Raw genomic sequence first — 14,609 nt, forward strand, 5'->3', positions numbered from 1 at the left:
ATTCATACTGACCAAACTGGCTTCATGGAAGGTCGACAATCTTCAGACAATACAAGGAAATTGTTTAATGTTATTTACTATGCTAGAAGTCTCCCTTATCCCACAGCAGTATGTACTGTTGATGCGGAGAAGGCATTCGACCGCATAAACTGCTCATTTATGTTTTGCACATTACGTAAATTTGGATTTGGAGATAATTTTATACAATGGATTAAGATGCTTTATACAAGGCCCATGGCATCAGTCAAAACCAATAATCATATTTCAGAACCTTTTTCGTTAAAAAGAGGAGTAAAACAGGGATGTCCTGCATCTGGATTATTATTTAATTTGGTTATTGAACCCTTAGCTGCAAAAATAAGAAGTGAAAATAATATTCATGTTATAAAAATTGGCTCTCATTATAATAAGCTATCGATGTATTGTGACGACATAATTCTCTACCTGTCACATGTTAACTTCTCTCTACACTATATCAATAATGTCATCACTGAATATGGCTGTTTATCAGGGTATAAAGTCAATTGGGACAAATGTGAAATATTACCACTTAACACTGCAAGAAATCACAAGTTCAGAACTCCAAAATTGGGTTTGGTTTTGAAATTGTATTGCATTATTATGGTATTGTTGTGTATTGTTTTCATTAAAAAAAAAAAAAAAAAAATCGTTTTTGAATCGAGAATCGTGTTGAATTGAAAAAAAAAAAATCGATTTTGAATCGAATTGTGATCCCAAGAATCGATTCTGAATAGAATCGTGGGACACCCAAAGATTCCCAGCCCTAATATTTAATGAAAATTACATTAAAGTGCAGTTTGAATTTGAGGTAGTGAAAAAAGTGTACCAACACACAAAAAAACAGGTTTAATAATAATAATAATAAACATTACAATAACAATAGGTTCCTTTGTACCTGTACAAAGGACTCCATGTGGGAGTCCTTTATACAGGGTACATGCGAACCCTAATGATCATTTCAGGAGCAAACATCCACGAACCCTAAAATTATTTGAACACAAGGTGGCTGCAGTGTTTTTTAGTACATGTTATATATTAGCAGTTGAATCAGAGCAATAACAAACAAAAAGAGTACTTCAAAAATATTTAGATATAAAAAATAAAAAAAATTCTGTTTAACTGAAAAGTAAGTTTTTCTTCTAGACTACGTTTTCAAAGTGGCCCAAATCGAATATTTTTAAAATCAGATTTTTTCCATCTGACTGTTTACACTGCAAGTAAAATGTGATGTTTGTCACACTACAGTGTAAACGCACACAAGCCCCAATGTGGCCCCAATGTGGCCTCAACATCACTTGAATGCGCACTTCGATTAAGTGAAAACAAAGGAAGTTGCCCGGAAGGAAGTCGCTACCACTACAAAATAATATAAAAGTCACAACACCTTTAAAAATGAGTGTTTTTTTTTTTACGTGAAAGTAAATTAAAGTAATACACTGTATACATGGATGTAAATAGTGTAATATATTTGGGAGGTTTGTAACTTTTTTATGGCTGTTAAGTAGAGGAGACACGGACATCAGTGTGGATCTATTTGCTATCCTTGACCATGCATGTTGGACCGAACAATAGTAACAATAATGTCCTGCAGCACAGTGGTTAGGAATCACTCTTAATCCACAAAAATGCCTTAACTGGCTGCCATAAGGGCCTGTAAAGAATCTCTAATGATGATACTCAGAACTTGGTGATGTTGATGGCCTCCACACTTCAGCCTGTCATTGACAGCAATGTATTTTTCCATCCAGATTTTTAAAGCCTCTAAAAATGGAGGGACTGCAATGAATGACATTTTTGAAAAGCCTCTTTAATGAAAGTTTACACCTCCGATAGTGATTGATTTTATTTTAGTGTGGTGGTCTACAGTGTATCCGGAAAGTATTCACAGCGCTTCACTTTTTCCACATTTTGTTATGTCACGGCCTTATATCAAAATGGAATAAATACATTTTTGTCCTCAAAATTCTACAGATAATACTCCATAAGTACAATTTAAATACAGTTTTTTGTTTTGCAAATGTATTAAAAAATAAAAAAAGATGTGTAAGTAATTCACAGCCTTTGTTAAAACTTTTCTTGATGCACCTTTAGCAGCAATTACAGCCTTAAGTCGTTTTGAATACGATGCCACACATTTGGCACACCTAGCTTTGGAGAGGTTTGCCCATTCCTTTTTACCCATTCCTCTTTGCAGCACCTCATCAGCTCCATCAGGTTGGATGGGAAACATTGGTTTTCATCCAAAATGTCTCTGTACATTTCTGCATTCATCTTTCCCTCTATCCTGACTAGTCTCCCGGTTCCTGCCGCTGGAAAAACATCCCATCCCATCACCATGCCTCACTGGATGGTTTTGGCTTAATGATGAACGGTGCCTGGTTTCCTGAAAACATGACACCTGGCATTCACGCCAAAGAGTTCAATCTCTGTCTCATCCTTTTTTTTAAATAAATAAACCTCTTCACATTGGAATGACAGAGTATTGTCTGTAGAATTTTGAGGACACAAATGAATATATTCCATTTTGAAATAAGGCTGTAATAGGGTTGTACGGTATACCGGTATTAGTATAGTACCGCGATACTAATGAATTATATTCGGTACTATACCACCTCTAAAAAGTCCCGGTCCCCCACCTCCACGCCCCTCCGTCGTCGTCATGTCATGACATTGCTGAGTTTACGAGCAGAGGAGCATGTTCGCCAGCGCACAATCACTGAGTACTTACAGACAGACACAGTGTGTAGACAGAAAAGGGAGAACGGACGAATTTTGGCTTAAAAACTGACGATAAAGGTGAAGTTATAACACTGAAACGACATCAGGAAGAGGTGCTTTAAGACATGGCTAGCTAGCTAGCGGCTAAAGACCACCCGCAGTCGGCAGTGTTTTAGCTACTTCTAAATCACTAATCCTGGTCTCCATGGTTACAAATAAAGTACGTTTCTTACAAGTATCATCCCTGCAGGACGAGGAATAGCTAAACATGCTTCACTACACACCGTAGTTCACCGGCGTCAAAATGTAAACAAACGCCAAGGCCATGACATCCACTGTAATGATACCAAGTACAGGAGCGTATCTAGTCGATACTACTATGATTACATCGATATTTTTTAGCATCACAAAATCTTTTTTAGTTTAAAAAAAATTTCTATTATGTTTATAAACTCAGGAAATATGTCCCTGGACACATGAGGACTTTGAATATGACCAATGTACGATCCTGTAGCTACTTGGTATTGGATGCATGCCTAAATTTGTGGTATCATCCAAAACTAATGTAAAGTATCCAAACAACAGAAGAATAAGTGATTATTACATTTTAACAGAAGTGTAGATAAAACATATTAAAAGAGAAAATAACCAGATATTAATAGTAAATGAACAAGTAGATTAATGATTCATTTTCTACCACTTGTCCTTAATAATTTTGACAAAATTATAGAATGGAAAATGACACAATATGATACTGCATACGTCAGCAGCTAAATTAGGAGCCTTTGTTTGCTTACTTACTACTAAAAGACAAGTTGTCTTGTATGTTCACTCTTTTATTTAAGGACAAAATTGCAATAAGAAACATGTTTAATGTACCGTACAATTAGTTTTTGTTAAAATAAAGCCAATAATGCAATTTTTTGTGGTCCCCTTCATTTAGAAATGTATCGAAAAGTACCGAAAAGTATGGAAATACATTTTGGTACCGGTACCGGTACCAAAATGTTGGGGACAACACTAGGCTGTAACATAACAAAATGTGGAAGAAAACTTTCCGTTACTATCTGTTACTAAGTACACCTTGTACACTCCCTAACAGGACTCCATGCATGCCCAACCCTGCACCCATGGTTAAATATTGAAATTAATACCTTGACATGGCAATCTCAGCTTTCTGCTTGGCAATTTCTGCAGCCTTTTCAGCAGCCTCCACAGCTCTGTCTACCTTCTCCCGAATTTTACTGGCCCTCAGTGGGATCAGGTTCTTGCGCTTGCCGCTCACCAACATGTTCTGCTTGTACTTCCCCTCCTCCTTGGTGCCGTCTGGGAAGGTGGTGCATCCGTACCCGTGCCTTTTGTTCGCCGCCCATTCGCCTGTGTACTGAAGGCCATCCGAACGGCGACTCACCCCCCAGCCGGCCCTGTGGTCGCTACGCCACTCGCCTGCGTACATTTCTGTCACAGTTGCATCCACGGGGGCACTCTGTTCGTTCTCACTAGCATTGGAGTGGATATCGGAGGCGGCTGAGCTGACTGTACTCATGCCAGCCTCACTGCAGAAGGAACTTTGCTTGCTGAGCTGACTGGCCAGTGAGCTTTTGGATTCAGAGCGTCGCAGTTTCAGTCCACTTAGGATAGACTGCCGAAAGCGGCCTTTCCTCTTTCTCTGGCGTTCAGCTTCACTTGGGGCGGTCAGGGCAAAGCCACCTCGGCCCACCGGGCTGCCAGCCAACCCAGCCACCACTCCATCCGTGGGCGTGGAGGCAGTGCCATCCTCGAACACAGCAGGGGGGCCGTGGTTGTGCTCGGAACGGAGAGAGTTTATGGATGTTCGCAGAGGGAAGAGGATGACGGCTGCCATGCCGTATGGCACGCTCTGTCGCACACCGTACCCATGACGCATCCCACCCAGCCACTGGCCATGGTAGGTTCCTGACATACACAGAGACACAAAGAGATTCAGAAGGGAACAAGTATGACTTGTTTTCATTACACCATCATTTTCTATGTTTGCTGAGTGCAAAGCTGTGGAGTGTATACTGACAATTCATAGGCATAAAAAGTATAAATACAACATTCATTGCATTGTTTAAACATTTTTTCCACTGAGGGTCGCATACTGAAAAATGAAAGAATTAGGGGGGCCACTTTGGTATGTTTTGTACATAAAACATGCTTAAACCAATTCAGTGTATTTGAAAAACGTTGTTTGTTATACTGTAGGTCAGGGGTTCTTAACCTTTTTGACCTCGGCGCCCAACACTTTCACTACAGATGGGCCCAGAGCCCATTCAAATAATCATAAGGAATTAGTAATCTTATTCTTGACTTTAATGGTAATCAATAATTATATCTAACCTACTTAGAGTTTACAACCTTGTCAAATGACATGAAAGCATGTGTAAATCACAAATATTATTATTTATTTAACACACAAACTTTACGCTTAGGTCAGGCTGATTAGAAAAATAAATACTAATTAAATATTCTGCAAAAGAAGGAACTCATAAATACCTCAACAAAATGTATTTAAAAATTAAATGCATTCTAAAAAAGAATGTATATTAATAATATGTACGGTATGTTTCTTAAATAAACCTTCAATAAAATTCAAATGCAAATGAAAATACAGCTTCACACCTTTAGTCATAATTTTTGCACTTATGAAACTTCTAAGTAGCTCCAGACTTCTTCTGTTTGTTTAAAATTGTCTTACTGCCACAAGTGGTGGAAACGTGTAATACAACTGAATAACGCTGCAGCTGTCACGCCAAATTTCTTCCCCCTACAAACCCCCCCCCCCCCCCCCCCCATTTACTTCCGGGGCTGCGTCCAATAAAATCACAAAGTTGCCGGGGGTCCTTAACTGTTTTGCGCCTGTACAAAAAAAAAACAATAATCGATTTCTTCAGATTCCAGCAGCTGTCAAAGACGAAGTATCCTTCCAGTGACGGGCAGTCAAAGCCGAAGTGCTATCGATCGCTGTCAATGACGTAAGAGGAAACATGACCATGGAAGTAAATGGGGGGGGGGGGGGGGGGGGGGGGGGGGGGGTTGTAGGGGCGAAGAAATTTGGCGTGACACAGCCCACACAGACCACAGCTGAGAAATTAATATTTTTTGGCAGCCCTCAAGGTGGCGCTTGTGGCCCAACATATAGTTGAGAAACAAAGCAAATAATTGTTAGTTATATTTACTATACCTCATTAATAATGAATTAATTATTTTTTTAGAACATGTTGATGGCCAATAAAAAAGTAGCAACAGGCCAAAAATGATGATCATGCTAAAGGAAACAAACACAAGAAGCATGCATTCATTCATTCATTCATTTCAATCACAGAGCACATACAGACAAACAATTATTCATGCTCACAATCACTCCTATGGACTATTTTGAGTCTTCAGTGATCCTAATGTGCATGTTTTGGGACTACATCTACCTGGAGAACATGCAAACATCACACAGATGCCAAATGATGTTCAAGGAGAGGTCTGCACAGAAAATAAATAAAATTGATGGTGATAATAGCCATAATCCACACAAAATGGCACCTAAAACCAAAATGACAACCTATCTGTCCATCCATCCATCCATCCATCTTCTTCCGCTTATCCGAGGTCGGGTCGCGGGGGAAGCAGCCTAAGCAGGGAAGCCCAGACTTCCCTCTCCCCAGCCACTTCGTCCAGCTCTTCCCAGGGGATCCCGAGGCGTTCCCAGGCCAGCCGGGAGACATAGTCTTCCCAACGTGTCCTGGGTCTTCCCTGTGGCGTCCTACCGGTCGGACGTGCCCTAAACACCTCCCTAGGGAGGCGTTCGGGTGGCATCCTGACCAGATGCCCGAACCACCTCATCTGGCTCCTCTCGATGTGGAGGAGCAGCGGCTTTACTTTGAGCTCCCCCCGGATGACAGAGCTTCTCACCCTATCTCTAAGGGAGAGCCCCGCCACCCGGCGGAGGAAACTAATTTCGGCCGCTTGTACCCGTGATCTTGTCCTTTCGGTCATGACCCAAAGCTCATGACCATAGGTGAGGATGGGAACGTAGATCGACCGGTAAATTGAGAGCTTTGCCTTACGGCTCAGCTCCTTCTTCACCACAACGGATCGATACAGCGTCCGTCTTACTGAAGACGCCGCACCGATCCGCCTGTCGATCTCACGATCCACTCTTCCCTCACTCGGAAAAGGGTGGAGTGCCATCTCCGGGTTGGGGAGGAGATCTTGCCCCAAGTGGAGGAGTTCAAGTACCTTGGAGTCTTGTTCACGAGTGAGGGAAGAGTGGAACCTATCTGTCTATCTTTGATTATTTCCATGCCTCCTGTCATGGATATACATCACAGCATTTGATCAGTTCTGAGAAGGTTAAAGAATATTAAAGTGACCCCTCACACCCTTCAATCGATTTATATCATGGGTCCTTGTCCAGGCCATGGACCCACAAACTGATAGAGCAATTATATATCTAGTAAAAAAAAGTTTTATATTAAACTGGTTATAAAGGTAGGCTACCTTGTTATTGTGCAATGCAAAAATATTTCAATAATAGCAGATATGCTAATCACTAACTGGCAACTGGCTCACTAATCGCTAGCTGAAAACTAGAATGCTAATCAATAGCTAGCAACTAGATTGCTAATCGCTAGCTAGCAACTAGTGCCCTAACCGCTAGCTGGCAAGTAGAGCGCTAATCGCCAGCTGGCAATTAGAACGCTAATTGGTAGCTGGAAACTAGTACGGCATCGCTAGCGGCAACTGGTCTTCAAATCACTAAGTGGCTACTGGCACGTTAATCACTAGCTGATAACTAGCACACTAATTGCTAGCTGGCAACTAGAACACCAACCGCTAGCTGGCAACTCCTCCGCAAATTGCATGCTGGCAACTAAGGTGTTAATGGCTAGCTGGCAACTCCTTCGCAAATTGCTAGCTGACAACTAGAGTACTAATCGCTAGCTGGCAACTTGTCCACAAATCGCTTAATGGCAAGTACAGCGCTAATTGCTTGATGGCAAGTACAACGATAATCGCTAGCTGGCAACTAGAGTTTTAATCACTAGCTGTAGCTGGCAACTCATCCGCAAATTGCTAGCTGGCAACTGGAGCGTAAATTGCGTGCTTGCAACTAGTCCGCAAATCATTAGCTGTCAAGTACAGAGCTAATTGCTAGCTGGCAAGTTCCGCGCTAATTGTTTGCAGTCAAGTACAGTGCTACAGTGCTAATCTCTAGCTATCTTAAATGCTAACATGAATACAATAATATATTTGTTTTATGTTTTTTATTTTAAAACTGCAAGGTATAGTGAGTCGGGTGTACGTGCCAAAATGGGCTCCGCATGCTTTGATTTTCAGTGTGCGGCCCTCAGTGGAAGAGTTTTGGACACCCCTGGTCTAAAGTGTGTCAGATGTGTGGGCCCTTTAAGGGCAAGCAAAGGGTAGCGTGAGCGAGGGAGTGTGAGCAGCTTGGGCATGTTGCAAGATGAAATAAACATTTCACCCAAAAACAACAACCCCCAGAATCTCTAAAAAAAAAAAAGAAGAAAGGGGATGAGCCCTGTACTCATGATGTTACAGACCTCAGGCAGCAGGGGCACTGTTAACAATTAGATCATTATAATACAATGCAGCCATTTTGCACTTATGCATCCAACCAATGTTCCCTCTAATTCTTCATGTGTGTGAGCAAACGCAAAAACTCCCTGAGCATTCAGTGGAGCCCATTTGAGCAACATCAGACGTGCACACTGTGGCTACACCAGCAGCACACCTGTCCCAAACCTGACTAAATAACAAGTTCAATCTCCATCCATCCATCCATTTTCTACCGCTTGTCCCTTTCGGGGTCGCGGGGGGTGCTGGAGCCTATCTCTGCTGCATTCGGGCGGAAGGCGGGGTACACCCTGGACAAGTCCCCACCTCATCGCAGGGCCAACACAGATAGACTGACTACATTCTCTTATTATTATAATCAAATGACAGCAGTCATTTCCATGAGATGATTTTCTAATATAAGTGTTTAGGCCCACTTACAATGACAATAACAACAAATATTGTTTTTCATGACTGTGTACTTGTATTGTTTGTCTGGGTGAAGGTCCTGCTTTGGAAATAATTTGTACCCCTTTCTGACATTGCATTTAGTTCCCATTAAAACATTCACATGTAGCACAATGAGATGTAAGCAGGGGATCATGTGTACATTCCTGCAACTTCCTGTTTGTAAAAAATATATATTTAATAGTATTTATTTAATATACTAACAGCATTTCATGATTAATATTTATAAATTAAGATTCCTAATAAATAACACTAGAATAAGCACACATTTGATTGGTAAATCATAGTGTAACAACCTGGAATGACACTTTATGTGTGGTGTTGGAGTTGTCCGACTTTTTGTGTGGCTGTAAACGCATCACTGGCTAAGTGCCATATGTGCATGTGTTGGCGCAAGTGAGAAAGAGCGAGCGGCTGCTGTTGATATACAAACCCCGTTTCCATATGAGTTGGGAAATTGTGTTAGATGTAAATATAAACGGAATACAATGATTTGCAAATCCTTTTCAACCCATATGCAATTGAATTCACTACAAAGACAAGATATATATATATATATATATATATATATATATATATATATATATATATACATATATATATATATTATATATATATATATATATATATATATATATATATATATATATATGTATATATATATATATATATATATGTATATATATATATATATATATATATATATATATATATATATATATATATGTATATATATGTTATATATATATATATATATATGTATATATATATTATATATATATATATATATATTATATATATATATATATATATATATATATATATATATATATATATATATATATATATATATATATATATATATATATATATATATATATACATGTCCAGGGTGTACACCGCCTTCCGCCCAATTGTAGCTGAGATAGGCTCCAGCGCCCCCCGCGACCCCGAAGGGAATAAGCGGTAGAAAATGGATGGATATATATTTTAAAATTTTTTTTTTTTTTTTCACATTTAACAGTCATACTTTGCTCATGCAAAGCCTTCATTCAGTCACATATCCACTCATACACACTCACATGCACACTTGAGGAGAGAGGTGCACTTAAACTTTAACAACTCAAGGTTTACAGTATAAACATTATTAGAAAAAATACCCAGATATTGTATATATACAGTATATCCATCCATCCCGCTCTGGCTCAGGATCAGCAGGCTATCCAGACCATAGCAAGATGGATGAACATTCCTCGGCATCAAGGATCCTCAGGAAGTGATACCACGATCACCTCCCGATGACCTCTCCACCGTTCACACTTAAAAAAGAAAAGGAAAGTCACAGAAATTGATCAGATGCAAACAATACAAATAAAAAGTCACCAAAAAAAAATAAAAAAATTAAGCAATTAAACCGTGGCAAAACCATATGAGAAGTAACAAAAAAACAAAAAAAACAATAATAGTGTATGATCAATACAGAAAATAATAAAGATAATAAAAAAGGAATACAACTACAAAAAAAGATGCCAGTTTTGTTTTTTCTTGTTTTTTTCTTTTTTCCTTAAATGTCTAAGTTATGATTCAATATATGTCAGTAAAGGTTTCCAGGTTAGTTCCATTTATTCATACTTGCACAGTTTATAAATCTTATTTTTTCAAGAGTCATTATATCTCGTCTTTGAGAATGAGTCTTTTGGCCAAAACCGTCCCGAGCAGCAACACAGCTGTAATATATTTTGGAAGTTTTTGTGTTTCTGAAGATATGAGTTGGGAAATTGTGTTAGATGTAAATATAAACGGAATACAATGACTTGCAAATCCTTTTCAACCCATATTCAATTGAATGCACTACAAAGACAAGATATTTGATGTTCAAACTCATAAACTTTTTTTTTTTTTTGCAAATAATAATTAACTTAGAATTTCATGGCTGCAACACATGCCAAAGTTGTTGGGAAAGGGCATGTTCACCACTGTGTTACATGGCCTTTCCTTTTAACAACACTCAGTAAATGTTTGGGAACTGAGGAGACACATTTTTGAAGCTTCTCAGGTGGAATTCTTTCCCATTCTTGCTTGATGTACAGCTTAAGTTGTTCAACAGTCCGGGGGTCTCCGTTGTGGTATTTTAGGCTTCATAATGCGCCACACATTTTCAATGGGAGACAGGTCTGGACTACAGGCAGGCCAGTCTAGTACCCGCACTCTTTTACTATGAAGCCACGTTGATGTAACACGTGGCTTGGCATTGTCTTGCTGAAATAAGCAGGGGCGTCCATGGTAACGTTGCTTGGATGGCAACATATGTTGCTCCAAAACCTGTATGTACCTTTCAGCATTAATGGCGCCTTCAAAGATGTGTAAGTTACCCATGTCTTGGGCACTAATACACCCCCATACCATCACAGATGCTGGCTTTTCAACTTTGCGCCTATAACAATCCGGATGGTTCTTTTCCTATTTGGTCCGGAGGACACGACGTCCACAGTTTCCAAAAACAATTTGAAATGTGGACTCGTCAGACCACAGAACACTTTTCCACTTTGTATCAGTCCATCTTAGATGAGCTCAGGCCCAGCGAAGCCGACGGCGTTTCTGGGGGTTGTTGATAAACGGTTTTTGCCTTGCATAGGAGAGTTTTAACTTGCACTTACAGATGTAGCGACCAACTGTAGTTACTGACAGTGGGTTTCTGAAGTGTTCCTGAGCCCATGTGGTGATATCCTTTACACACTGATGTCGCTTGTTGATGCAGTACAGCCTGAGGGATCGAAGGTCACGGGTTTAGCTGCTTACGTGCAGTGATTTCTCCAGATTCTCTGAACTTTTTGATGATATTACGGACCGTAGATGGTGAAATCCCTAAATTCCTCGCAATAGCTGGTTGAGAAAGGTTTTTCTTAAACTGTTCAACAATTTGCTCACGCATTTGTTGACAAAGTGGTGACCCTCGCCCCATCCTTGTTTGTGAATGACTGAGCATTTCATGGAATCTACTTTTATACCCAATCATGGCACCCACCTGTTCCCAATTTGCCTGCACACCTGTGGGATGTTCCAAATAAGTGTTTGATGAGCATTCCTCAACTTTATCAGTTTTTATTGCCACCTTTCCCAACTTCTTTGTCACGTGTTGCTGGCATCAAATTCTAAAGTTAATGATTATTTGCACAAAAAAAAAAAGTTTATCAGTTTGAACATCAAATATGTTGTCTTTGTAGCATATTCAACTGAATATGGGTTTAAAATGATTTTCAAATCATTGTATTTCGTTTATATTTACATCTAACACAATTTCCCAACTCATATGGAAACGAGGTTTGTAACAAAGTTGCTTTTGGTCTGGTTTGTACTGCAGAAAATGACCAGTTTTGCTAGATATATTTTTTTTTACTAATGTTTTGGTGATGTGTTTATGGCCGACAATAAAGAGTTTTGCTCAGTAAAGTGATGGATTGAATTCATGTCCTCAAAGCGTCTCGACAGACGTTACAATATTTGAACAATGATGACGAAAACTGTTTTCTCCGTCGTGTCCGTGTGTCGAAAATTGTTATGCGGTTATTTTTTTATTTGATTTTGTGCGTGGCATAGATTTGCCGTGCGCAGAGGACGCTTGAGCAGTGTGCAATTGCACAGGCGCACACCTTAGAGGGAACGTTGCATCCAACATATTATATTATTAATAAGATATATTATTCATATTTACATGTACCTGCTCAGTGGCCTAGTGCAGTGTTTTTCAACCCTTTTTTGAGCCAAGGCACATTTTTTTCATTGAAAAAATCCAGCAGAAAACATAAAAAAAGTAAACTCTGTATTGACGGTAAAAAGTCGTTCTCGCAATTGTTGGATATAAATTCAAACCATAACCAAGCATGCATCACTATAGCTCTGGTTTCAAAGTAGGTGTACTGTCACCACCTGTCACATCACACCGTGACTTATTTTTAGTTTTTGGTGTTATCCTGTGTGTCGTGTTTTAGTTCTTGTCTTTCGCTCCTATTTTGTTGTTGATTGTCATGTCCTGTACGGATGTACTTTGTGGACGCCGTCTGCTGCTCCACACGCTGTAAGATTTTGCTGTTGTCCAGCATTTTGTTTTTGTTTACTTTGCAGCCAGTTCAGTTTTAGTTTCGTTTTGCTTAGCCATCCCTAAGCTTCAATGCCTTTTCTTAGCGGCACTCGCCTTTTGTTTATTTTAGGTTTAGGCGTTAGATACCTTTTTACCTACACACTGCCTCCCGCAAAGCTCTCAATTTACCGGTCGATCTACGTTCACATCCTCACCTATGGTCATGAGCTTTGGGTTATGACCGAAAGGACAAGATCATGGGTACAAGCGGCCGAAATTAGTTTCCTCCGCCGGGTGGCGGGGCTCTCCCTTAGAGATTAGGGTGAGAAGCTCTGTCATCCGGGGGGAGCTCAAAGTAAAGCCGCTGCTCCTCCACATCGAGAGGAGCCAGATGAGGTGGTTCGGGCATCTAGTCAGGATGGCACCCGAACGCCTCCCTAGGGAAGTGTTTAGGGCACGTCCGACCGGTAGGAGGCCACGGGGAAGACCCAGGACACATTGGGAAGACTATGTCTCCCGGCTGGCCTGGGAACGCCTCGGGATCCCCCGGGAAGAGCTGGATGAAGTGGCTGGGCAGAGGGAAGTCTGGGCTTCCCTGCTTATGCTGCTGCCCCCGCGGCTCGACCTCGGATAAGCGGAAGAAGATGGATGGATAAAAAAAAAAAATGCCTCCCGCATATTGTGATCACGACAAACCATGTTCCGGACATCTACAAAGCAATTAGCTACCTGCTGCCACCTACTGATATGGAAGAGTATTACATTGTTACTCTGCCGCGCTCTAGACAGCACAGACACTTAACAACGGCACATTATTTGCGGATTATAATTATTGGTTTGCAAAATTTTTTTTTAACACAATTAGGTGAAATGTCATCATCTCCCACGGCACACCACACTGTATCTCACGGTACTTTAGTGTGTCGCGGCACAGTGATTGAAAAACAGTGGCCTAGTGGTTAGAGTGTCCGCCCTGAGGTTGTGAGTGCAAACCTTGGCCGAGTCATACCAAAGACTATAAAAATGGGACCCATTACCTCCCTGCTTGGCACTCAGCATCAAGGGTTGGAATTGGGGGTTAAATCACCAAAAATGATTCCCGGGCGCAGACACTGCTGCTGCTCACTGCTCCCCTCACCTCCCAGGGGGTGAGGGTGATGGGTCAAATGCAGAGGATAATCTCACAACACCTAGTGTGTGTGTGACAATCATTGGTACTTTAACTTTTTAACTTTAACAACACTGAAGGGTGTTTAGCGTTGGGCTTTGAAATTAGAGTGGTTTTGTGTAGTTGATCGCAGGTGAAGACAATGACAAGACAATGTCTTCGCCTAGGAAGCTTTCAGTTGTGAGTGGGGAAACTGTGGGGCGGACTTATGTAAATTAGCTTTTACAATCAAGCCAAATTCAGACATGGGCAGAAACACATAAACATTACACGCACTTGGTGGATTGGTTGCCACTCGAATGCCAAATATGGCCATGTTTACACTGCAGGGTGTATGTCTACTTATGAAGTATCTATTCTGCTTTACGTCTCATGAAATTAATCTACAGGAGCGCTTAGCCTAAGAGGTGACTTATGAATCTCCATTAATAATGCATGCCTCTGACCTAATAGACGAAAGATGTTAACCCAAAGATGTAAAATCAGCCAAATATGAAATTCTGATCTAGGTCACGTTGTACTCGCCTGGCATTACTGCACTGCTTTAAAGTGGCATGAATCCAC

The 14,609-nt window shown here is 40.5% G+C and overlaps 1 protein-coding gene across 1 annotated transcript in view; it reads right to left on the reverse strand.

The window, feature by feature from the left end:
* The window catches only part of LOC133642248 (junctophilin-3-like), a 28,633-nt gene extending 14,272 nt beyond the window's left edge, over positions 1-14,361 (reverse strand). Inside the window, exons 1-2 of the mRNA XM_062036342.1 lie at positions 14,322-14,361; positions 3,894-4,674 (exon numbers count right to left, since the gene is read on the reverse strand). Coding sequence (XP_061892326.1) covers positions 3,894-4,674; positions 14,322-14,361 — 821 coding nt within the window. The remainder of the gene's footprint in view (positions 1-3,893; positions 4,675-14,321) is intronic.
* Positions 14,362-14,609: the final 248 nt, after the last annotated feature.

Source organism: Entelurus aequoreus, linkage group LG02 (genome assembly GCF_033978785.1).
Source record: "Entelurus aequoreus isolate RoL-2023_Sb linkage group LG02, RoL_Eaeq_v1.1, whole genome shotgun sequence".
NCBI lineage: Eukaryota > Metazoa > Chordata > Actinopteri > Syngnathiformes > Syngnathidae > Entelurus > Entelurus aequoreus.